This window comes from Parus major, chromosome 3, assembly GCF_001522545.3.
Source record: "Parus major isolate Abel chromosome 3, Parus_major1.1, whole genome shotgun sequence".
In the NCBI taxonomy this organism is placed as follows: domain Eukaryota; kingdom Metazoa; phylum Chordata; class Aves; order Passeriformes; family Paridae; genus Parus; species Parus major.
The window spans coordinates 39855661-39882177 of record NC_031770.1 but is presented as its reverse complement, the minus strand read 5'-3'; the positions used below and the strand labels follow the sequence as shown (position 1 = coordinate 39882177).

At 35.6% G+C, this 26517-nt stretch overlaps 1 protein-coding gene across 20 annotated transcripts in view; it reads right to left on the bottom strand.

Annotated features, from left to right (window-relative positions):
• The window catches only part of AFDN (afadin, adherens junction formation factor), a 117856-nt gene that overhangs the window by 54515 nt on the left and 36824 nt on the right, over positions 1-26517 (bottom strand). For 16 of the 20 annotated variants that reach the window (XR_001520438.3, XM_015621805.3, XM_015621790.3 and 13 more), the window contains exons 4-15: positions 25756-25919; positions 25144-25304; positions 24006-24163; positions 18753-18864; positions 18171-18338; positions 16731-16775; positions 11840-11934; positions 10842-11104; positions 9261-9330; positions 7006-7121; positions 2188-2249; positions 1130-1335 (exon numbers count right to left, since the gene is read on the bottom strand). Coding sequence is in view for 19 of the 20 variants with exons in the window: in XM_015621805.3 (XP_015477291.1) it covers positions 1130-1335; positions 2188-2249; positions 7006-7121; positions 9261-9330; positions 10842-11104; positions 11840-11934; positions 16731-16775; positions 18171-18338; positions 18753-18864; positions 24006-24163; positions 25144-25304; positions 25756-25919 (1620 nt within the window). In the remaining variant the exon portion in view is untranslated. The remainder of the gene's footprint in view (positions 1-1129; positions 1336-2187; positions 2250-7005; positions 7122-9260; positions 9331-10841; positions 11105-11839; positions 11935-16730; positions 16776-18170; positions 18339-18752; positions 18865-24005; positions 24164-25143; positions 25305-25755; positions 25920-26517) is intronic. The other 4 variants (XM_015621797.3, XM_015621798.3, XM_015621808.3 and 1 more) reach the window with 1 other exon arrangement.

The following is a 26517-nucleotide window of genomic DNA, read 5'->3' as shown; positions in this document are numbered from 1 at the left end:
CAATCTTTCTTGTGAAAGGTGGGAGCCTGTTCTGTAAGATTACACAGGTGTGTAGAGCTAACATTCCCCTGCTGAAAACTTCACTAAATCTTTCCAAAACCTGAACAGAAGCTGAACAATTTTGATTTGCTATGTTTCATGCCACTCCTGTTGTTTACTCTCCTATTCTCTTTTAATCAAGCTGTTGTGTAACACTTGCATTGTAAATTCTCTAAGGCAAGACTGACACATTTATTATGCCTGTACAGCACTTTGTGCAGCAGGGTCCTTGCTGCTACTCTAGCAGCACTATTTGCAACAAACACACCTGTTTTAATAAATACAAAATCATATTTCAATTTTTCTTCTGAGAAAAACCCGAAGACAAAGATGTTTAATTAATTAATTATTGAGGATACATGAAATAGCACTCCTTTTAGAGAAAATGACCAGTCTGTTTTATCAATGCAAGGTGTTGTCTAATATCACAGACAACCCAGTGATCTGATCCTGCATTTCTACACAAAACAGAATTCCCTGGGATTCTGTAGAAGTCCTGCACATATAGTAGCAAGACTGTTAGACTACATATAAAATATTGGAACATTTGAGAACTTCTATTTCTCTTTACAAAGCAGTTCTCTCAGCTTGGTTCAAGATGTCCAAGTTTTATGTCCAGTTTTATATTCAAGATATCTGACCATTTTCTTGGTTACAAAAGTTGCAAAAGTAACAGGGTCAAAATTTAAAAGTCATGTTTAACATGTTCAAGTATCAATCAGTGCAAATAAATGCTACCTATATGGTGTTCTTTAAGAAGCCAATCCAACTTGTTTTACAAGGGTTCACAGCCAGAAACATTTGCAAAGATCTTACCTTCTAGAAAATAGTCACCTCTTGTCAGAGAACACAATCTTCAGAGCAACAGCCACTCCCTAACTTCCCACATTGCTCAGGAAAGAGTTTCTTACCACTGACATTCTTCACTGACATAAAAGCAGTGGCTGCCCTTCATAAGGGCAGTCAATGCAGGTATTATTGTATAATCAGCTACTGTTAAGGGTCAGACTAAGAAAAAGGCTAAGAAGTTTGCTAGATTATCAACAAAATGTAGGTAATTCCCTTGACATATTTTGGCAGAGTAACTCACCTGTATCACTCCTTCCATCATGTTCACCATCTTGTTGACTATTGCAATGACTTTGTGAGTACGCTCAGCAGGAGTGATGTCAGGTCTGTATTGGTTGGACAATACATACCGACATGTCATATACAAAACGTACGTTGGTGACAGCTTAAAATGAACTGTTGAGCTATTTGTGTAGTTTATAATGGCAGATAAGAAGGCATCTTCAGCTGTAGATGAAGAGGATAAGAAACAGCATGTCATAAATCCAAAGACAGAAAGAAAATGAAAGAAAATAATTTCCTAACTTGAAGCATAAAGGATTTTCTTTGGGAGAAGGAGAAGAAGGGGGAGCAACTTACAGGAATTAGAACTCTACGTTGTCTATTATGTACTGCAGTTAGTTAGACACACTAACAAAACACTTCTATATAAAGTCAGAAAATCTGATCTTTGGGAAACATTTCTCTACTATTTCCTATCTACTGAAAATTTGCATCTTCAAGGGAACAGGAAACAGCAAGATTTCTCTTGCACATTTTACTCCAACAAAGCTCTCATATTAATAAAAACCAGTCTTTGCTTGCTCACAAATCTATTTAGTTTCAAATATTTGAAGGATGGACAATTATCCAGTATGTTATTTTTTCTACCAGATCTGAGGCCTTAAAAACCTGGGGACCAAGATAATAAAAATTAAAACTCTATGTGACAATGTAAACCTAATCAGATTTTATAGAAAATGGATTTTCACCAAGATTCAATCTTGGTGACACTCAGCATAGAAAACAATGAATCCAAGGTACTGTTGAGGAGGAGGCATAAATTTTTTTGTCACATTTAATCTGAATATCTGAATATAGAGTTGAAATGCAATCAGAATTGAGATATGCATGAACATGCCTCAATATCTAAAGTATCTGTTCACCCTCCCAACAAAACTAGCTATACTACTAGACTGTCTAGCATCTGTATCGTCATCTTTTCTTTCAACATTTACTTAAGTGTTCAATCTGACTGAAATATTACAGTACAGAAGAAAGCATTAACAGGTTAGTATTGTAACTTCACAAATTACTCACAGCTTTCCCTGAATTCAATACTGGCAGGCAATATCAGTTCTGGTCCATGACTATCCTGAGATCTAAAGAAAGATGAGAAAAATTGAAACAAATAATCCACATGGGTGATATTTACTACTGTAAAATTACGTATTTCTCCAAATACATTGGTTCCAAATATTGACACAACCACCTTCCACAGAATGACCCTTTCTTTACCTTTCCTCCAGAATCATTCAAGCTGTATTTGCCAGCAACACAACAGATAAAAAAACAGACTTGAACTGTGGAGTCTGTGATATTAATGAACACCCTCTTGTGCGCTGCACAGCAGACCGATAGGATCAGTTTGCCATCTGCCACTGGCAGGATTCAAATAACAAATTATTCATGGACACATGAAAGAAATTGAATGAAGCTTTGCCTGACACATCAGCTTAGTTACAACAAATGTACTTTGCTGCCTTTCATGCTCTCAAAATTTATGAAGACTTAGTCAACCTATTTGTCCTTTTTTCTGGTAAAGAGGAAAAGGAGGTCAAACCCAGTCCCTACCCCCACCTAGCTGCTGCCACACTACACTAAGAAACAGCAGTCAGCCCCAGAATTGTCCCCACTGAAGCTGACTGCAGAGCTATTTCTTACCAGAACCTATCAGAGAAATCAGAGAGTAGAAAACTGATCAGAGATTTGACTTTTCTGGTGGCTGTAAAAAGTTAAATATGTATTTCACAGAATATCCTGAGAGGAAGGGACCCATCAGAATCACTGAGTCCAACTCCTGGCCCTACATATGACACCCCAAGAGTCACAGCATGTGTGTGAGAGCATTGTTCAAACACTTCTTGAACTCTGCCAGGCTGGTGCTGTGACCACTTCCCTGAGGAGCTGTTCCACTGTTCCAGTGCCCAACCACCCCCAGGTGAAAAACCTTTTCTTAATTTCCATCCTTTCATTACTGCCTCAAGTGGAGGCACCACCTGAGCTGTTCTCTGCAGCTGGGCACCCATTTTTAGGAAATGCATAAAAGCTTAACATCTTCTGCATGCAATAACCATTTTAACCACATGTAACACAACAGGCAGCTTTCTATTTTCCCCAACAACTTTGATAAAGAAAGGAATGTAATATAATTATATTAATCTCATTCTCCTGAAGATTATTATGCCACAAAGCAGAGATACATCACTGAAAGCTTCTATTCAGTTACCTCCTGTAGTAAAAATCCACAATACAATTTTGATTATGTTATAAGATCTAAAACTAAATTTTAGCATATTGAATCCAAAAATCTGGGGTACCTTTGGGTTTTGGTGGGGGTTTGTTTGGTTACTTGCTTTTTTACAAACTTGGAATACCTCAAACCAGCAGAGAACTCAGGTTATGCCATCTACATAATGCCTTATTATAAGAAGTGCTCAGCAAATCAAATTTCTGGGGAGTTGAAAGTTAAGGAATAGTAGGCAGTATGTACACAAATTTCTGCCATTTCAGTTATATTTCAAACATGACAGCATCCTGTCTCTATGAAAAGCACCCAGCTGGTGTGTAAATTGTAATATTTTGTGTCTTTATTGCTATAAATTAAAAATGAACTAATTTGCCACTACTTGCACACTGTCAAAAGTGTACCATCTTCACTGAGAACTTAATTACTTCCATAGAAAAATTACTAATACACAGCATTATAAAACGGAACTATAAGGACAACTCCAAAGCAATTTTTAATCTTTCATTACAGGAAGGGTAATAAGAGATAGAAATATTTTAACAAACTGGCTAGTAAACCAGTGACAGATTTCAGCTGATGATTTATTTTATTTTCCTTAAAACAAAATGATATTGATCAGTTTCAGCAGAAACATAGGAACTGGATTTCCAGCCAATGAGAGAAAATGTGTCATGAATGATGAGACCTGATATTAATGCAAGATTGCTTACAGACGTCTGGAAATTTTCCATAAGAGACAAATTAATATGAAGTATTCTTTAAAAATTGTTAATTTATTTTAGCTGTAAATTAGTTGTCTAGGAACTGATGCAGTAATCAATTATTTAACCATCCTATAGCAGCTCCCTTCAACAAACCATGGAGTCATAGGATGGTCTGTGTTGAAAGGGGCTCTTGAAGGTCATCTAGTTCCAAACCCTGTACTATCTTCCTCCTTCTCCTAAGGACACACAATATAAATACTCTCTAATTAAGCTTTGCACATTACAGATCTAAGTTGAAGTAATTCTCTGTGCTTCTAATATGATAACACATTTTAATGGATACATTTCTATGTGTATATTGTCTTTATGCTATTGCTCTTAGAGATAAAGCCTCTCTGTGGTAATGAAATTCTTTGAGCTAAACCAGTCTGAAAGTCTAGTTAGGTTTAGAAGGGCCATAAAATATTGATTAGGGGTTGCCTCATCTCTTAGTATAGTGTAAGGTAATATTACACTTTAACATTGCAATAAAAGCAATAATGCAGTCTCCTGATATTTCTGTATTTTCAATTGTCTCTCAAACTGCATAAAAAATGGAAACACCCTTGCGTGATTGTTTAAGTCAGCATACTAGCTATGTATAAATTTTTAAGGCATGTTAAAGCAAGAAATCAGGTAAGCATCTGCATTCACTTAACACCACTTACATATCATCATACTTTTTCCAACCAAACACATCTTGAAGGACTCCTGAAAGGTATCCAAGGCAAAAAATTATCTTTTCTAATTTTTACTATATGTTTGCTCATGTTAATTGTAATCAGCTATCTAATGAGCATGTATGACCACAATCCTTAACTAAATAGTCATTATGTTTGATTTCCAAGAATCACATGACGATCAGAACAATGATACCCAGTAAGTAAACTGGAGTTATGTTTTCAGATCTCAATTATTTTTCTTTCTAGAAATGAAAGAAAAAAAACATGGCAGCCAAACAAAGTTCTAATCTTTGGTCTTCAACCCAATCCATGAGTTATCGGAAGAAAGTATTATTTGTCCTTATTATTCACCTTTATAGAGCCGTGATGAACAGAGTACCCACAAGAACATTCAGTGTGGGGTGGAAGTTGTACAGAAACAAGAACTTGAAACTTGCCAGTGACAGATTTTTTATTTTTTAAACTAATAAAGCAGTTCACAGTTACTGTCCTTACAGTTCAAAAAATGAGACCAGAGTATCCCAGAGGAAACCTAACTAAAGGCCCACAAAATACATCCATGTATATTCCATGTATTCAGACAAATTCATTGCCCAATTTGTCAAGTCCTGACATCCTAATCTGACATCCTGATGTTGCTAATTTGTTATTCTCATGAACACGGTGAATGTATCTGAGAAAGAGCACATGGCAGAAGTGCTGTATTTAGATAAATAATACACAACACTTACTACAGACATGTAAGACATACTGAAATAAAACATCAATGTCAGGGCTGATAATGAAGATCTCTGAGGCTGTAGTTATCCCAAATTTAAATGTGATCTAGATGCCTCTGAAAATATTTTCTGCACACAGGAACAATGGTGAAAAAACCTTTGTAAAAACTAGCATATGAATACTCCCTTTAGAAGGAATTTAAGAAGTTAAAAAAACCCCAACAAATGAAGCCAAGATACAGCTCACAGATGGCTCTGTGTTTTTGAAACACAGACCTACAGCACAAGATAATCCTCTTCATAGGAATTTAATAAACTTCATACAGAGGCACAGATCAAGAAATATTAACAGCAGAAGCCTCGGTAACTTCTGACAGGATATAAAAAGTTCAAAAAGAGGCTTTGTTATCTTTTATGAGGAAAGTTACAATTAAAATACTAGTAATTCAAGAAGGAGTTAAATCTTCACAACCCTAATAAAATTCCAAAAAGAATCTGAAGATGACCAGGCAGTCTAACAAGAGAGTAGAACTGAGTTGTATTCTAGACAAACTTCACTGAAAGTATTAAAAAATGCCCCTGCTATAGGACCCTTGAACATTCAAGTTCAAGTGGAAGCACAATTTTCTGCCCTTTTTTGGTTGTATTTATTTCCTGCCACTCACATCTTGGAACTCTCTTTTCTGTCTAATGAATAATATATCAATTTAAAGGTACAGAAAGCTTCATACTGCAAGCTTTACAACTTGAACCACTGCACATTTTAACCCTGCAGCACATTTACCTTACCTTTCATCCATTTATCACCACTGTTCATCTAAATTTAAAAGCTGATTTATGTAGACAGCAATAAATCTTGTATTTTTTGAAAGATTCGAAAAAAATTCTATTCACATTCTCAGTGATTTGCTGAGGTGTGATAGGAGACTCTTGAGATCATCTGATCCAACTTCCCTGCTCAAAAGAGGGTCAACAAGAGCAAGTTGCCCACTACCCTGTCCAGTCAGGTTTTAAGTATCTTCAAGGACAGAGACTCCACACCCGCTGACAACAGCACAGTAGACATAGCAATGACCTGGTTATTTCACTCTCCAGAGTAAATCACATCATCTTGCCACTGACAAATGAAAATTATAAGTGTACTTTTCATTTCATATGACATGCCTAACCACAAATCAACAACGATGTGACATGACTATCAGCCTGACTTGACAAAAGGAGAACCACAAATAACAGAATACTGAAGCAAAGGATTAGTTATTTTTGGATTTTTTTAAGTATTGTGAAGTTTTTTTGCTTTGGTTGTTAACCCTGGGGTTTATCTGGAGAGAGATCTCAAAAGAAATATCATTCTCTTTACAGAAAACCAGATCATTTAAAATACTTTAACACAGCACTTGATCTACTGGAAAAACACATCCATTTCTTCCATTCTGAGAAGTAATGGATCCCACATTTCCTACCTGCTGTCCTGTCTGCGGTAATCCTGCTGGTCTATTCTGATCATCGGCTTCACCATTCCTCGCTCGGCTGTGCTGGATGCGGATGATGTCCTGTCACCGTCCAGCCTGCTGGTGCTCTAATTCAAAACAGCGGGACAGGTGCTTAGCATGCAAGCACTGCATGAGCCAGTGCTTGTGCCTAGCAGCACTAAAATGAAGCTGAGGTCTGAGGCTTGAAAAGAGACGGGGAAACAGAAGAAGGGAGTATGGCACAGAGAGCGACAGCTCAGCAGGCATTTTCACCACAGTGAAGCACTGAAGAGCCTGCTTCCAATTCAACAGACAGCAACAGCCAGCTAGGAGCAGCTCTTTGTTAATGCATTGCTAGAATTTATAATGCAGCTTTCAAACATCTTTAATTAAAAGCTACATCACTATCAGTACAAAGTCAGAGTAAGTTGGGAACTTTAGATTAGAGAAAAGTTAAATGTGTTTACAAATTTAAAACTGGTCATGTTCCCTCCCTCTGCTTCTGCAATAGCTACAAATGTTTGCACTACTGACCCATAATATAATTTACCCTGATCTCAAGAAAAGTCTGATCTGGCAGGCAGTACAAAATTTCCAAGACAAGAAGGGGCAATTCAAACTGTTATTTTTTTCTTTATGTACCATTTAATTTGTTTTCTTTTGGTGTCTCACGCTCCTTAGTAGGAAGCTTTTAATTTATGATTTCTAATTCAATTAAAACCTATCAGGAATGTGACAAATACGGTGCTTTAGGCAGCAAAATAAATAGTAATTCTTTTCAGCATGAAGAGTAGAAAACAAGACATCAGTAAAATATAAAGTATTTCAACATTTCATAAGAAATTTCTAGGACTAAATAATTTGCTTCAACATCAGAAAACCTGCCAACAAGTGCATCTCAAAGCAAGAGTTTGAACTAAATCACTTTTCACCACCACATCTCAGAGAACTTTCATTAAACTTACTGTTACCCCTTTTCCAAACAGAAAAGCAAACTTAGAAGAGAGCAAACATTAGTAAATGAGTGATTAATCAGTGTTTTAACAAGATTTTGTACACAGTCTCAAACAGTACAACTAAAAAAGAAACTAAACTTTCCCATTAACCCCTAGGTCCACTAGAAGTACTTTTCTAATGACTGTGAATTAGATAGGATATATGGTTCATCGGGTAATAAGTATTTTATATAATAAAGCCAGAAATTCTTATTATTAGAAATTTTAAGACATTTTATTAGTCTACAAAATTTCTGTTCTTCCTTCTAAATTTCACTAAAATTCCTATCAGAAGTAGGTAAAGAACACATGTAAGATAAAAGAAAGCACTATCTGTTGCTACAAAGAAAGAATTCTGAATTAAAAGACTGTGGTAAAAAAACAAGTAAGACTAAAATGACATTCAAAAGCCATCGGAGTTATTAATACCTACACTGCTGCATTAATATCACTAAATATTTACAAGTATTTCAGTTTTGTAGAAGTAGAAATAAATCATAAAAGGGAATGCAGTTCTGGGAAGATTACTCCATTTCATACTGCTGAAATAATTAATTCTCTCATTTCATCTGAGGCATGTGATCATAGCAAGTAAGGCATTAACCATTGTGTCATTTACTCTATTTGCTCTTGGAAAATGCAATTCTGACAGAAAATCTATTAACAGAAAGTGCAGAAAGAAAGCAAGAAAAGATTATCACCTCATAAAATGTTTATAATTGTGACTGCAGTGACAGTTTGTTTAGTCAATGTGTGTACAGGAGCTCTATACAAGTCTAAAGTCACATCCATTAAATTTTAAAAGCCTAGTTAAATTAAAATTGAACACCCTTTCACATTTTATATAAAACATTAATTTACCCCATCACAAATGACAACAGCCATATGCTACATACACAAGGTAACAATGTACCAGCTACAAGAATCATTACCTGCATGTAATCTGCTTTATGTAAGTCAATTTGGGGAGAAACTACTTCAGGTTTGGAGTTCCCCTTCCTAAAAAATGTTACTAGTCTTGGCATGAGATACATGCCCAATGCCAATAAAAAATTAAACAAAAGGGTTTTGGGGGGGTGGAAATTCCCAAATATAAAATAATAATGCATATAATATCTGACCCCATCCACAATGAAAACAGCTGGGGAGACTGATAAATTGGCCACACTACCCCAAATATTACTGATGTTGTAATTTTTATTTAACGTACACATGCTCTTTTTTATTGCTAACTCAGTCATAATACAATACCTTGCTTGCTGGTAATGCTGTTCCACTGTGAATATCTCCCTCAAGATCAAATGTGGTTTCCTGGACAGCTCTATAAGCAAGATAATATAATTTCTAAAACACACTGGAAATGTTGTTAAACATTTAACAAACAAGGAACAGAGTAACTAAAATTAGTGAATTAAAATTCAAGGGTTATACCATGAGTCCAGTTAATATTACCTTTTTTAATACTGTATTAGTTCTCCATATTAATAAAATCTAAAAATATTTATATATATAATTTAATTTTCAAAAGCAGATTCTTAGCTGATTTCTTCCCAGCCAAGTGAGAAAATATAAATACACATTTACATAATACACATAAAACATGTTCATGGCATCACATTCACTACAGAAGACTAGCTACAATTTTTTACTCAACTCTTCAGTATTAAACATACAGCATAATGTAAATAATTCATAAATCATAGTAATGCATATTATTATCTCCTTATTCGAAAGATTAAAAAAAAATATTTGATTGTTCAAGCTGCAACAGCCCTTTGCCATAGATCTTATTGTCCAGATAAAGCTCTGCAGCAATACAGCGCTTTCCAGCTGACTGTAAATCTGCAAGAGCACTTATTTATTGATCTGCAGAGTAAATGCAAAATGAACTCAAGATTTAAGCAGGAATATTACATGACAGCCACATGGCTGGAGGTCTTACTGCAGACAGGGCCTACAAAAAGCATAGTGCCCTTGCATAAGAAAATACAGCGGAGAAAAAATATAAGTGGTTAAAGCATATGTCTATATTAACTCAGCAGATAAGCTTCTTTTCCTAGGTATCTTTCACTCATCTCCAAGCAAATTTGTTACTTTTCTAAATGACATATTATACAACAATGTGTATATTAAAAATAGTAGGCTCGTTTGGATCCAGAGAAGATGGAAAACAGGATGTTGGGTTTTTTCCCCTACTACACAAACTGATTTTAAAATTGTTTCTTCTGAGTCTTTCTATAGCCACTGAACAAAACCCCTATGAGTCACAGCATCTATGATCAGTGTTTTTATTATGCACCTATCAAAAATATGAATGAGAAACTGCGGGGTAGACTTCCGTACTGTCAGTCCTTGCAACACAGAAACAGAAGTGGGTAAGTAATCACACTATAAAAAGTAGTTTTCATATTGAGACATGTAGTTCCCTATCTCAACAGACTCATTTAATGATTACTTCATTTCAAACTCCTTTTAGTGGAATCTTGAAAGTTATTATCTGAGAAGAAACAAAAACCAGCCTCTCTGAGAACACTCAGCAACTTCTTGACTTTTCCTGGATCTTGGATGAACTGTGAAATACATGAAAATGAGGCATTATAGTGTTTTTCACACAGAAGTGAGAATTGGGAAAACTTGAATACTTCATAATGAAAAAGACACTTGCTAATCCTACATAAAATCACAAGGTGGAGCTCAAGTATTAAAATTATATACTTAATGCTTTAAATGAGTTCACACACCAGTCCCTGCCCATTTATAATGCTCTGACTCTGTATTTTTTCCCAAGGCTCCCCTTCTAACCTCAGAAGAATGAAAATCAATTTTACTCACCCAGTTTTGTGTCTCGGACCTTTGACCATAAGACTTGTGTCAGTAGATCTTTTGGAAATAATATGGTCCTGAGTAGGATCCACAAACTTAAATACGTGAGAAGACCCAAACTGAACCTTCATTCCACTTTGCAGCATGGTGGTTTCTGAAATACGCTGACCTTCCACATACGTTTCAGCATCAATGCTTCTTGGGGTTACAGTGACAACTCCATCCATATTAGTGAGGTCACAGTGATGAGGCTGAATTCCTGGACCAAATAACTGGGAATAAAATTAACATAGAATAAATTAAATTACACAGCAGCACAAATAAAATACAAAGACTAAGATGTAGCTTCCCCTATTTACAAACTAGTTATTTAACGTTGCTTGCTTATGAATTTACAGAGATGAGGGGTACAAAATCAGTGAGTTTCACCTCATTTTTCAATGCAACAAGAATAATGAAACACACATTTAACTAACATGTGCAGCAGACATCCCTTAATGAAATATTTTTCACTGTTTTGGTCATATACTGTTTACTTCCACTTGCTGTTTTATACAAACTCTCACTATGCAAATAATTGTAAATCAAGTAAATGCGCTGCTACGGACCCAGGGTACTGTAAGAGACTCCCTGGCATGAATTTCATACAGATATGCTTGTTTTATGCTCTTAAGAAATCTTACCTCAATGGGATTAAGAAAGCCATTACACAGTTACAATAACATTGATATGCACTATTTGACCCCGTGACAAAAAAGAAAACTCCATTTTAAATAATAAACCCCTTAAATAATAAAAACTTGACTTAAAATAATAAAACCCTTCACTTAGATCAAGAGTAGAAATAAATTAAAACACACTAATGAACATTAATACAATATTTCAGCAATATATTACCCTTCAAGCTTTGAAGGGTTTTTACAGCACATTTTATTAGATTCCACAATGACACACAACACACCAGAGATCAGATCAGTGCTGTAAAATGAGTCTGCTTTTCTCCATACCTGAATGGAATTGTCATCAAATTTTTCAGTTCCAACTTCAGTGACACTTAATTGTAGACGATAGAGCTTTGGCTTATCTCTGGAATCAGAACCATCTGTACAGCAAGCGACAAATATTAATTTTCAAGTTAATAAAGTTCAAATATTCACACAGTATTTCTACATCTACTGCAACTTAGTTCAGAATAGCAAGGTTCACAAAAAAAGAAAACCCGAGTGACATTCTTTCAAGATTGCTGGGAACTTGGTTGTTCCTCTCAATGTAAGAGCCTTGAAAGCAGAGAAAGCATACTTGGAGCAGCGTTTACTACAAATGCAAAGAACAAAGTAATCAAGAACTACTATTCTGAACACATAGTGAAAAACCTTTTCTATTTCCTTAGTAATTTAAGCAATACAACAGTTTTTGTAAATCTTTAAGATTTTATATGGGTATGTGTTTAGAAGATAAGGAAAATAAAATACCTGCATATCTCCACATTAATAGTATGTACTCATATTACTAAAGCACACATTAGCAGCAATATCTGTTGTCAACTCATCCACTGTACCAAACTGGTTTTAATTCATCAGATACTGAACTACAGCAATATTGAAAGACAACCCTACAAAACATTTACCTTTGACAGCTTTAGTCTTAATATATAGGACTTCAGCACTTCTGGCCTTATCTTTATAGTTCCTTCAACCTATATTTTCATCTCACAGAAAATGAGGCAAAAAATAAAGTCCAACTTCCTACTCCCCTCAGAAATACATACTGTCCAAATTAAAATTTCACAAGATCCACTGGACGTATGAAGCGTACACAATTTAGCTGGTGCCTTCACAGGCTAACACAAATGGGCTTTGGCATACATATAAATCCTCCCCACTTCCCAGAAAATCCTGTAACTTTAAATATGAGCAGAAACTGAAGTAATACTGTCATTTCTAACTTCTCTCCAATCCCTGCTCCAAAGCAAAGTTGTAAAAAAGAGAGGCTGCAAGACAAAATGTGGAAATGAACACCCATTTCAAGTCATCTCCAAAAAAGCATTAGGGACTATTATCAAAACCATGGCATATACATTGATACTGTCTGCAGTAAGCTACTAGTTATCCTCAAATTTTTAACTGAAAGTCAATATAATCAGAAGCTCCATAAATCTAGTTGCAAACTCCCAGAATCTATTTATTAAAATCAGAATGCAAACCAATTAACTCTAAAATGGTAGTTATTAATAAGCTTCTCCTGGGGCTGTTGCAATGTTATGGGGACATAAAGACACCAGGCACAGTTAGTCCATAGACTGGTACTGTAAATACTAAAGTTAAGTGCTGATACTATAGCAATATGCCATCCATCACAAAAGAAGCATTAATCACAAGACCACTCATCCCTTTAAACATCTTCCAGGTAGAAGGATAAACCTTTTATAAAATCTCTGTATTTGAATCTAGATGATGCTAGTACAATGCCTTCAGCAATTTGAATTGTGTGGAATTTTAAATACTTAACAATGCTAAATCAGAAATTATATGGCTGCATCTTTGGTATCACTAAATGCAGACATGTAATAGAGTACTGAATGCATCTGAATGCTTACACCAAATTCCATTAGTTTTTATTATGTCTCCCCACAATTTACACATCAAGACCTAGAATAGCTCCTTCATTTATTTATTTATTTATGAATCCAAAAGTCAAGTATTTACTCCTCCTACCCACATCCTAGTTCGGTAAAACTGGCAACCACATGTGTGTGGTTTTCAAGCAACAATTACTAAAAAAATGTATATTAGTATCACAATGTTTCTGCTAACACAAATTAAGACCTTTGTTTCTCTGCAGTGTCCATTATAGCAAGGAAAACACCTTGTATTAAAACCACAGGACTAGATACAAATGCAACTTTTTTCTTCCACAAAAAATAAGAAAATTTTAAGGAGTTACTTAAAGTTATTTGGGTTATTTGTTATACTCCATCAGTTATAAGAGCGGATTTCTAAAGCAAAAGATATCTTAATCTTGAAGATTACTATAAATCCTGATAAGGATGAAAGGCCTTTTTGTTCTAGGGGAAGGACGCATAAGGGAAGGACAGTTGTGTTGTACTACAATGTGAAGTGTATTTCCTGTTTTTTAACAGCTGGAACCTCCCCTAAATGGTATTTGGAATGAATCCCCTATAACTCACTGCAGTAGGATACCTATTCTGCTATACCTATGGCAAAGGCTCTACTCCCCAGGCCATGACAGTCCACAAAGGCTGATCTTAGCAAAGGATGCAATACAAAGACTTCATTATTTGGTTTTTGCACTTAGGAGTCACCATTTACACTTCAAATAGTAATTTCATTCTGTAATGAACAGACGTGAATAGTCATTGTAAGGACATCAAGTCAGTGGTCTGTAACACAAACATGTATTTTTTAAACAATAGGGGGAAAAAAAAACAACACGGGCTGCCCTTCATGGATATATATTTGAAATGTGTTACTTCACCACTAAAAGGTGAATCCTACTCCACTTGGAAAATCATAACTTCACTTGATTTCATTAGTCCAATGCTTAAAAGAATGCTGGGAAATTGGACTGACTTAGCACCAGATCAAACAAAATGATGAACATTAGCTCAAAGAAAACAAGTAAGCCCAAAGTTGAACAAAAATAATCACACAATGGACTTTACCTATTGAGTTAAAATTAGTCAAGTTTACACTAGAAAAGCATATTTCCTGTACAAGTTCCTAACTACTAAGGGTTTAAAGCACTAATAAGTTTAGGAGATGGTTGGGCAGATCTGAAATACCATATCAAATTCAGGAGGTAATTCTACTATTAAATTTCAGACTAGATGTGCAGAAGAAGAAGAAGCAGAAGAAGGCAATAGTAAACTTTTTTTTTACTGTAGAGCTCCTGTAAAGCTCCTTCAAACTCATGCACAAAAATGTTACACATGCCATACTGAAGTTCTGTTCTCAGAAAGGAGGTTGGCCAGGAAAACATCCTGGCCAAGGCTTTCCACTTCTCCAACCTTCTGCAATTCTTCTTTCCAAACTGTTATACCGCTATGCCCTCCGTATCTCCCACTGCTATCTGTTCTACAACTCAAGGTTGCTCTTTTAGGTGATGATGCAAGGAAAAAAACCTTATGGGTTTGCCTTTTTATTTTTTATTTATGCTTTATAATTTTAATTTCAGGCTTGTAGGACCTGAGGCTAACATCTGAAAAAATGGGAAGGAGTTTGCCATTTTTCTCAGCCTTTAAATTCTATGATTGTACAACTGAAGTTATTAACATCCCTGAACTCATCAAAAGTCATATTCATAGATAATACAGATGGAATCAGCTATTCAAAGTGCTGCTGCATGTCATTTCAGTCCATCCAGTCTATTTTTATTACTATCAGATTCATCTCAGTTTACTGGTTCATTCACATGACTTGGATACAGAGACAATTGCTGACTCCCACATGTACAGCCAGAAGCTACTGTAGTGCATCCTCTACCATACAGAATCTAATCTTCAGTCAATGAAACAATCATACAAACAGCAACATCAGCAGCTGTGGAGAAGTGGAAAAACTGGACATACTTCACTAGCAAACTTACTGAATTTGTGCAATTGCACAGGGCATGAAAGTGAGTCTGCTAGGCTCTTCTGCAAAAATATAAACAGCCTCTGTTTTGACAGGAGGACATTTCTACTGGAGTTATTTCTGTAATAAATACAAGTATCCTAAAGTGCTTTTTTTTTTTCCAAAGACACAGTCTGACTCTAGAGTAGATTGTTTTTCACACAGTGAGATAAAGATTTTAATTTTTTTTTTTTTCCCCCAGTGACATGCAACCAAATTTCAATCTTTCTAGTTAATGGTCAAGTGTTCCTGCAGAGCCCATCCATGACTTTTTGATTTTTGGTTCAGCCCACTCTATGAAACCTTTCTGCTCTCTGGAATAACAACGTTAACAAAATAGAAGTCTGAATTCCATTCACATAATTGAGCACAGGAGACAAGCCTGAAGACAGTTCTTTAAACCCCAGTATTGCACTCCACAACCATAAAGGAAAAGGTGAGCAACACTGACTACCACATGTAGTAGACTTCTACAGCAGTCTAGAAAATAAAGTGAGGGAACAGGAAAAAAGAAAAGAAAAAATATTTTGGTAGACATTTCACAACGAAAAGAAAATGGCTTTGTATTCTTGTCTATTTGGTCAAATCAGAACACATCTGTACATTACTCTAAACTCTGAGGAGAATTAAAGTTCCACAATGATTTGTACATTAGGCTATCAACTTCAAACACTATAAAAAAAAATGAACAAGTCTCTACTGTCTAAAGTCTACATCTTTGATATACACCACTAAATGTCAGACAAAGCAGGCAGCAGAAATACCAAAGGATGCTATGGAACACCACAGAGTAGAAAGTGAGGTCATTTTCCCAGGGGTCCACACACTATTTCACAAAAAAATCATCACAGATTTCATCCACTGCATCAACACAGTCAAATACTGAAAAGGACAGTTAAGTTACATATTATTATTTATTCAGTAACCATTTTAACGATGAATTCTGCAAGCAGATGGATCAAAGAACTTTTAGTTCTATTACAACACTGCTCGTAAACCCCGCTCTGAAATGTAGCTGTTAACTGTAGCTGGAAGGCTGAACTCTTTGGATAACAGCATATTCATGATCTATCTGATGCTTGTTCACAGACCAAATAATTAAATGGCAGCTGACAAAATCTAACTACTTCACAGAAGCAGTCCCTTGGAAAAAAACACTTGAGATAAATAATAAGATAGTCCTTCATTTGTCATAAAGAAACACTAGATTTACAGTTGGAGAAGTTTTTAGTGACTAATGAGAGAACAGTATCAAATTCAGTGTTACCTTCGTAAGCGTGATAGTTGTAGTAGGCAAAGTGATTCCTTCTCCCTGGGGTTAGAAACACATGCAGAGGACCCAGGTGAAGGCAGCACCAGCAGGACAGATACCATGCAGAACATGCGGAGGAGGGCAAGAAAAGAAAAGACAGGAAAGGGTGAAACCATAGCCAGACAACACCTATTCAATTTATAAGGATGAAGTTCATTAAACTCTTTCAATTTTAGGAACTGTGTAGAATATAAAGACATCAGTACTACAAAACTACTGAATGAAACAATCCTTATTGTTTAGAGAAGTGACAACAAGCTGTTAGAAGAAAAACACGGACAACAGGTCAGTCCCACAGGCCATGTGTGAAGCTCAGCACACGGCACTGACACCTGTGGCACTCCAGACGAGGTTTACTCTCTCCATTAACGGGTGCCTCGCGCTGCTACCCGAGCACAACATTTTAATGATAAAGCACCAAATCCCATGAAGAGTAAGAGAACAAGAAAAGAAATCAACAGTACTATTAAAAGAACCCAAAATATTAATATGCAAACCAAACCTCAACCTGTAGAACATGACAGTACATTTCATATGTTCCGTGCACTGATAATTTAATCTGGATTTAAAACTAACAAAAAAAACCCTACACTATTTGACCACAAATATGACCTTTTTTTTGCAGTTCTGATCCAGCAAAGGTTTCAGCACTGATTTTCAACCTTGCTTCCCAAAAGGTACGCAACCAGACTTCAAACTGCAACATTCACTTTTATTCATTTATTCACCTGAGTGTACTCAGGTGAATAAATGAATAATAGGAAAATGAGCTGTATGTAACTCAATCACCAGAAATGGAAGTCCATATCCAAATCTATGAACACGAGTACGACAGAAATTAAGAGCGTAAGTTGTGTATGTTTTATTGGTAGTTGTGCTATACACAATCAATCCCTCCTGGCTGTTCCTAGGTCATAAAATTAATTACTAAAACCCAGCAAGTTCTAATCATGCCAAAATAAAACTCTGCCTTGCTAGTGATTTAAAGTTCCATATAGGCTGAAAAATGTTTAACATCCAAGTTTGATTTAAAAATTCATGTTCTTGTCCTGTTAAAAAATGTGATTTTTCCACATATGGCACTGTCAAATACCAGGTATGCTATAGTGTACTTATGAATGTAAAGCTGATCAGATTTAAGCTTAATAAATAATTTCTCCCCTTTTTTTCACTCCCAACATTTGCTGCTAAGATTTTGGTATTACAGCAATATGCATCTTTAGCTTTAGAATTGCTACCTCCAATTCAGAATCTGATGTCAGAAGAACAACTCATGTGGCATAGACTCCCTGCCACACAGAGTTCCTTGTGCTTAAAAAGAATGTCTTATTTTTGAAAACTCCAAATGACTATATAATAATGTAATTTAGCCTATTAGATAACCAGAATTCTTACCTGGGCTTAATTCTACCAGGTATGGTAGTTTCTCAGGAGGAAGGCAAGAGCCATAGCCAGACCCATCAATTCTTTCCTTCCCTTTTAAAGGCTTTCCATCAGTTATCTTCCTGGTTTTCTTTGGGACATAATCAGGAGGCCGTCTTTTCAACTGAAAGACCAGTATTCCTAAAACACAGTATTATACATGCTTTGAGTCACACTACCAGTGAATAAGCCCACAGCCAATATCTATTAATCTGCAAGTGTCCCATAAGATTATTTTCAATTTACTAGGTTCCTGTCCTTTCTTTAGAAAAGTTTTAACTTAAAAATAACTACACAGATTAAAAGCGTACTTCAGTATAGCGAATAATTTAGAAACTTCAGGATAAAATGCAAAACCTTTCTACTACTTAATGATGCAATACTACAAACAGTGCATAATGAAACAGTAAATAACTCTAATAACTCTCTGTAGCATTTTAAGTGCCCAAAACCAAAACACACTAAAATATAACTAACAATTTCTTCCTTTACAGAGGTTCCACAACATGCATAACAAGCCAAGCACAAAGATATCTTGAAGGTTTTCTGACATACCTTTATCACTAGGCCACTCCCTGAATATTTGCAGTGGACACTCATCATCATCAAGGATAGTTTCTTTAGCACCTTTATCATCAGAGTGCTGAGCACCAGGAGGCAGCATGACCTAAAAAAAAAATTATCAGTTTTCAGAGCTGTTAGTGGACAATTAGAACATTCAGGGGTATTATTCTCTGATAACTTTTTTGCATGTGTTGTTTATAACAAGAGATAAGACCTTGTAAATAAGTAAATTGTAAATAAAGAATTCAGTAACTTGGAATGCATTTTGCTTTCCAAGATTTTCTAACACTCCTCTCTTGCCTCCTGCTACAGTTAAATCACACTTCCCAGAACACCAAATAAGTCTAAAAAGCAAAGAAAAGCAAGTTACACTTCAAGTAGGCAAGATCTTCTTTCAGTAAAAAGAAAAAATTATTTCAATTTCTCATCAGCTAAGACAAAAAAGGAAAAAAAAAAAATCTCTGGAGATGATAGTCAAAAAAACAAACCTGAACTTTCCATTATTATTTCACACACTGGAATCAGCCTTTCATTTTGTTAATGCCATTCTGCTAACATAACATATATATAGCTTTAGAAGAGACACAACAAGCTGGCAAAGACTATGTCATACCCGCTGCATCCTTGTCTTACAAAAAATTTACCTGATCTACACAAGGTACTAAGGGCACAACTGGAGCACTTCACACAACTGCTTCATGCAGCCTAGCTTTTAAGAAGAAACAAAACCAAGTATACTTTTGGACTACAGACCTTTCCTACTTTTTACAGCTGCATCCTTACAAGGCAGAGGAAGGGGGAGACCTTGGTTAATGAAAACTGATTTTAGAGAAGAGACAGCCTGTAATTTCATGTATTACTGCTCCCCACAGAGATCGAGAACAAGTAACAATGACAGGCAGTATTACAGTTATTAAGACAGATCTTTCAAAGCTGAATCAAAAAATAAAATAAAATACATTGTACTCCCACATTTGTAATCCTAACAATGTTATTTAAATTCATAGACAGTTCTATTTTAAACAAACTACTCCAAATTATTCCCATCTCTGAACTATGACCAAGGTAAGACCTTCTGAAGTGATGCAGTCATTGGCTACAGCACTCTACTATGCTGCAGCCCTTTAGAGACTTTCCACTCTCATTTGTTCCCTCCTTTCCACACCCATTTCTGCGTTAACCAAGTTCTCACAGATCCACCTCAAACATCCTTTCATCTTCTTCCAAGCAGGAAACAATTACATTTAAGATCAAAAGTACGTAATTCCTAAACCATTTTCTATGCAAAACTTGGCTAAACATAGGACTAATTAAATTATCTTTAATTAGATTTTCAAATAGACAAGATATTATAAAAGAAGGAAAACATTAAAATGTATAAACCAGAGGGAAGCAGAAATACATCTACACTCAAATCTTATCTTGCCAAACTACTCTATTTCACATCTCAGATTTTAAAATCAACTACACATACAGGATAATTAGGGAAACACTATTTCAAGCTATGTTCAACAAGCAACAATCCTAAAATTCCAAAGCCCTTGAGACAGAAAGTAGCTAGTTACAAAGCACAAAATATATACAATTCCAGGACCTGATACTGGACTGTGGAGGAAACCAAAGAAAAACCAAATGCAGTGAAACCAGAGGAACAGATGTGCTACAAATGCACAGGTGCTACTTGAACCTGACAGTACTTCTACCATGGAACTTGGATAAGCATCCATACTCACTATTGGGTTTAAGGGCAGCAGTGGTGAACTAGACAACGTAGAGAAGAGGGGTCACAAAAGCACTGCTCCCCTAATCCTCACAGTCAGTTACCATTCACCTCATCTCCCAGGAAGCATGAGCTGATAACTTACACATCCCTCACTTTAAAAAGTATCTTTCTAACCTGTAGGAAGATACAGAACACCAGATATCTGAGCTCCTGTGGGCCAGAAGGCTTCTAATTGTTACGATGCCATTTTAGAAAATGCCTCTGGGTTTAGGCAAACGCTGCCTCAGTGCCACCCACAAAACTGAAATTCCTACATTTTAGAATAATGGAAAAGCATAGGAATAAGTCTCTATAATGATTAGGTTTTGGCTAATGGGTTCAGATTTGCCTGAGTTTTTAGAAACAGATGCACTTAAGTTTTGTGAATTTTCATCTCTACAGGCTGCTGATATCAAGTACAGACATTTCCCCAATTTCTGCAACAGCACAGGAAATAGAGATGGGTCAAACCAGCCTAATACCTCGAACTTTGGAAGCAGTCTATAAACAGAAACAAACACAAAATTGAGATTTGGAAAAATACACTCTGCTTCATCATGAATGTATTCACAAGCATACATAAATTATCATAGAGTCATTTCATTCTATTATTTATTAATTTAAAAAGCAGTGAAACATGAAGAAAATACAAAGTAAGAAATTTAAATGAAGAGCATAGCAACTTCAGCCTTAACTTTCAAAGCCTTTGTTGAAATAAACAAGTAAGGGTAAGTATTTGGAGTATTAAGCCCCCTGTGATAATTAATAAATAGCAAACAAGTTATCAGACCCATCCTTAATAGAAGTCTCACATGAGAAAACCCCAAGCTGCAACAGGTCTTCAATAAATTCTTCTGTCATTTTAATATTTTTTAAGTAAAAACTGTCATATATACTGTACATTTGAGTATATCTGCTTAATGTGATTCATTAATCTACAAGCTGGGAAGACAGGCTCTGCACATGTCCCTACTAAAACAAAAAAAAAAAAAACAACCCCAAAAAAACAAAACCCAAGAAAACAACACCAGCACAAAAAAACCCACAAAACCCCTTCAACAAATCTTGCTAAAATACTTAATGCCTTATGTCTGTAATAACTACTTCTTAAAAAACCAATAAAACTACTCACCATGAAATGCATATTTTTGCTTGACATTACCAAAAGTTATTTATGTCTTACCCTCAAGTAAAAAATAAGTGCATGCTAAAAACAAAAGTCTAATCAAGATTCTACTTTCAAGAGTTAACTGGTTTGCTGCATGCCTGAAGTCTAATGCCCTGAGTGAATATGCACAGGTAGCTTGGAAGACTGTCTAATTAATTTGACATCTTCAGAGATGTGCAGTGAACCCCACATTACTCAGGGAAATTCAAACCAAGCAAACAAAACACACATTGGAATGAACTGGTGTTTATTTGCTTACACAGAAAAGCAGTTTAGAACCAGGCATAAAGGCACAGCTTGATACACTGCAAACCAATGTATGAAAGCAAACAACCAATAGAAAAATGCTATTTAAAATAAAAGTTATCAAATGCGTTATGAAAAAGTCTTACAATATTTATCTTTCAATTGAAACTTCAGGAGTGATCTTTAATACAGGTACTTAAGCCTTATAATGGTCTTGTCCTATAACTTAAAATTCATCTTAATTGTAAAGTAAATGTCAACTGCTTAAATCTTCAAAGAAGATACTGCACCTGGCACTCAAAGAGAAAAAAAACATTTCAAAATCCCAGACAGTAAGAAACTGAAGTTGCATGTTCCACTGATAACAGTTGAACTTAACAAAGTGTAAGAACAGGAACAGTACAGGACCTGTCTTATACAGAGTACTGTAAAGTGCCAGAACAACAGGAGAAAAAGCAAAACCATGACAGACAACAGCTATGAGACTTCAGTATAAAGGAGTGCCATTGGACAAATTTAGTGGTGCATTTGTGAGTTTCCAAAAAAATGTTAACATTGATTAAAGACACATCAGGCTAATTCTTGGCTATTTTAATGTTTCAAACAAGGAAAGTAACTTTATAAAATATCTGGAAAAAAGTAGATTTAAAATCCAGATTCAAAATACTCAATTTCACCAATAAAAGAATCAACACATTAAAAGCCAAGCACTGTATCAGCAGAGGATGGGCAAGCAGATTTTAACTAATTACAACAACTTACTGTGAGCAAATAAGGCCTGCTGCACTTAAGAGTTATAAAAACAGATCTGCTCTTAGTCAGTGAAGACCAGTCATGTATGTCAAATGCAAACATAAGCACACGATTTGTATCAATCAGTACAGGCACTTAATGTATGAAGATGTGTTAAGAAGAAAACATGAAATATTTTTCAGAAGTACTTCCCACAAAACTAACATAAAACAATTTCTTTTGCAGCAATAACTTCATTAACCTTTCCAAAGATCAAAGCAACATTCTCCAGACTATTTTCTATATTAAACATCCAGACACAAGATCAGAAAATAGGATGTAAGGGGAACACCACCACTGTGAAAAGAGTAACTTGAAGTTTCCTGGGTAAAGCTGCAAGTAGTCCAGTAAATTCCATAATACTCAAAGATTTTTTAATACATCACAGTAAGTCTGAACTAAGCAGAATGAAGTAAAACTACCTTCCAAATTCACTCTCAGTGCCTCTGCTGTAGCCCATGATACTCTCAAACCAACAATATCATGAGAACTTTTTCCCCATTTTTTCAACATTTTAAGGAGTAAAAAATGCAAGTTTATTAGACAAGTCATAGCCAAAAATACAGTTAAACACTGGATTCAAACAAGGATCAATATTTTTAAGCCTCACTGTCCTCCCTGAGAAGACAACATAGTCAGAAGTTTGTGATCTTTAATCAGTACTGCCCATGGGATTTCTTGATTAAAGCTATGCCTCTAAGAAAGAATTCTATACAATTCCTTTGGAATTTCTAAAATAATTAAATTCTGAAGAGTGTCACTTTAATCTTTCCTGTTTTTTTTTGTAATGAGTTTGTAATGAGAGTCAGCTACCACTGCAAGGTTTAAGGAAACAGCACACAACATACACCTTTTACAATTGGAGCTTGCCTCAGCATTTCCACTCCAGAGCGAACACTCTTGGTTCAGGGAAATAGTTTTGGGCACAAATTTAGGTATCCACAGGATGAACTATTAGTTTATACATCTGTGAATCACCAGCACACTTAGTGGTATAAAACCACAGTGCCAAATGAAGAAATACGCCATTTTCAGTATTAATGTTTTTCTATATAACAAGCAGTAATTTAGTATGATTAGAAGACTGAAGTTTTAAAAACAAAAAACCTGACATGTCACTTCATAATTCCTGGGGCTCCTAGATTTAGGGGTGGGGAGGGGGGAAGAGAGGGAGTTAGTTACAGAACTGAGTCATTCTATTTAGCTTGGAAGCTACTGCAAGAAAAATAACCCAACCAAATATGAAACGTGAGAAGATTGTGTTTTAGTGACTTACACGAGCAATACAATAATCCTTGGGATTTTCTTTTTCCAGGCCATATTTTTCCAGTGCTTCAATAACTGCAAAGTCTGCAGTATCTGTAGTGGACAGCAGGATTGTCTTGTACGGTATATTTGGTTTTAAACTGTCTGCATAAATTCTCAGCGTCCCACCTTGGAAACCAAATGGAATTAACAATGCAACCAGAGAATAAGAAGACAGACGTGTGGCAATTTATTATATTTCTAACAGAATATAAGAACAAAGCCCTTCAGAAATAATTTCATTACTCTACTAATACAAGAAAAATTACATAACGTCACCAAAATAGATTTATTTCTGCCATTGGTAAAAATCTCCATTGATATTTCTGTAATTTATCTAATGAAGTCATTTTCCCAGTGTTTCACCATACTTAACAAGAAGGTAAAATTAAATAGTGGCAATGACTGCTTGAAGAACAGACCTTCCCAATCTCGACAGGAAGTCTGTGCTTACCTCCCCTTATTTTAACAAGTCCATTTAAGATTTCTCTCAAGACAACGTTTTTAAACCTCTAAATCTTTCTTCACTACTCTTCCATGAACAGAATACATCATTTGTGATTTTATCAGTTCTAACACTGCTTCACTTGTTCTTTTCTAATGGTGTCTAAACAATCACTGTTGTTATGTCCCCACCCCATGAATGAGAAATACTTAACCACTATTATTCACAAGATCTACCAGAATCCTTTACGCAGAACAATCAGTCCTTCACATCCTTTATTTATGCTACTGATTGAATTTTGTCTCAGGTCATTCAGCTTCTTCTTAGTACAATGACTATCAGTTATCTCAGCCAACCTCCTCAGCTTGCCAGTCTAAGTCCATCCTTCCTTTTTCCCCAGTTTAGCACTGTTAGCAAGCTCAATGAGCATACTCTCATCAGTCTGCCCACCACTGAAAGCTTTGACTCCCACTCATCACGGAACACCCTCCTGTTGAATCCTACCTCAACAAATCCTTCATTCAGTTAAACCACAGATAAACTAGCCATGTGTAAAAAATGTTGGAGAAAGCAAAATTCAAATTTACAGGAATAGCTGGCCATATGAATGTTCTCCTGGTAAAAAGTTTACTGCTTGTAACTTAACCAGAAGACCTTCAAGTACCTGAGTCTGGTCTGCCATCAGAACTGCGGAATTCCTGCATTCTCTTCTCTAGTTTTTGCTGTCGCCGCCGTTTCATAACCACCTCAGGATTGGATATTGTGCGAGTGAAGCTGGTCTCAGGCATATCTTTGTAAACCTCAGCTGCGAGGCGAAAATTCTCACTGTCAAAGTTAGTTTAAATAAAAAGAATGTCATTAAGAGCTTAAAAAACATGTATTCCTTATTACTTCACATAGGATAAAAAAGCATTAGAATTCATAAACACAGGAGCTCATTTAAGTTATTGTAAGATGGTTTTAACATGAATTTCACTTTTGCTAAGGTTAATGCTTTTCATATACCCATGCTTACCTGATTAAAAAAAAACAATTTAAGGACTGCTAGTTGCTAGTTTTCCAAGAAAACGAGATCTTCTACCTCTTAAACATGGGGTAAGGGGAAAAGTCATTTAAAAAACTTTAAATTATACCCCTAACTTTATTATGATTTCAAATATTGCAAAGCATGGGAAAGCCAAATCATCATGTGCTTTCAAGTCATACTTTTTCTTTTGCAAATGCACTTAAAAACAACTATGGTTTAAGTTTCAAAAAAAAAGTTTAAACCACTTACATATCATCCCCATGAAGAAGTCTATCATCTTTATCTGACGCTTGTCGCAATGCCTCTTTTTCACGCCTCTTTTTTTCTTTTTTTTCTTTTTTTGACAGAGTTCGCTTGAAATTCTGAATTACTCCCTCTTTTTCCTGTTTTTCAGGGCCATTACTCTGAGCTTTCTGAAATAAATGAGTTTAAAACAGCTTCCATCAGTTTCAATGCAAAGAAAAGTTAGCATTGGTTTTAACTTTACAGATGAATCTGTTTAGGACACAGTATCACTGACCCAAAACCAACACTCAAGGCAACAACATTCCATTACACAGTGATGGGACTAAAGCTCTTGAGGAAAACACAGAGAAGATAAATGTGATCTCATGTTCCAAAGAAGGAATGAACTGATTCTTCTCAACAAAGTGCAGAATTTTACTTGAGTAATGCCTGCTATCTTCTTGGCCTCAAAAGATTAACTGAAGGCTGCAAAACAAATTTTTGCTTCTGAGTAAAAATATTTTGTAACAACGCTGTGCTTAATTTGCTTTCAAGGCAACTGTGTTAGAGCACCAGATAATCAACTGCAGAAGAATAAACATTACAGAGGACTTTTCCCCAATGGTCTGTTTTTCCAAGTTGTCATTCCAGTGTTCTCTTCTTCAATTCCTGCTCCTTGCATACACAAGATACCTGTAATCCTCCACTCATTTGCCTTCTATAGAGAAGATTACAGAGCATGAGAGAAAGAAGATGCAGATTTTCTCACTTCTATCAGGAAGTGAA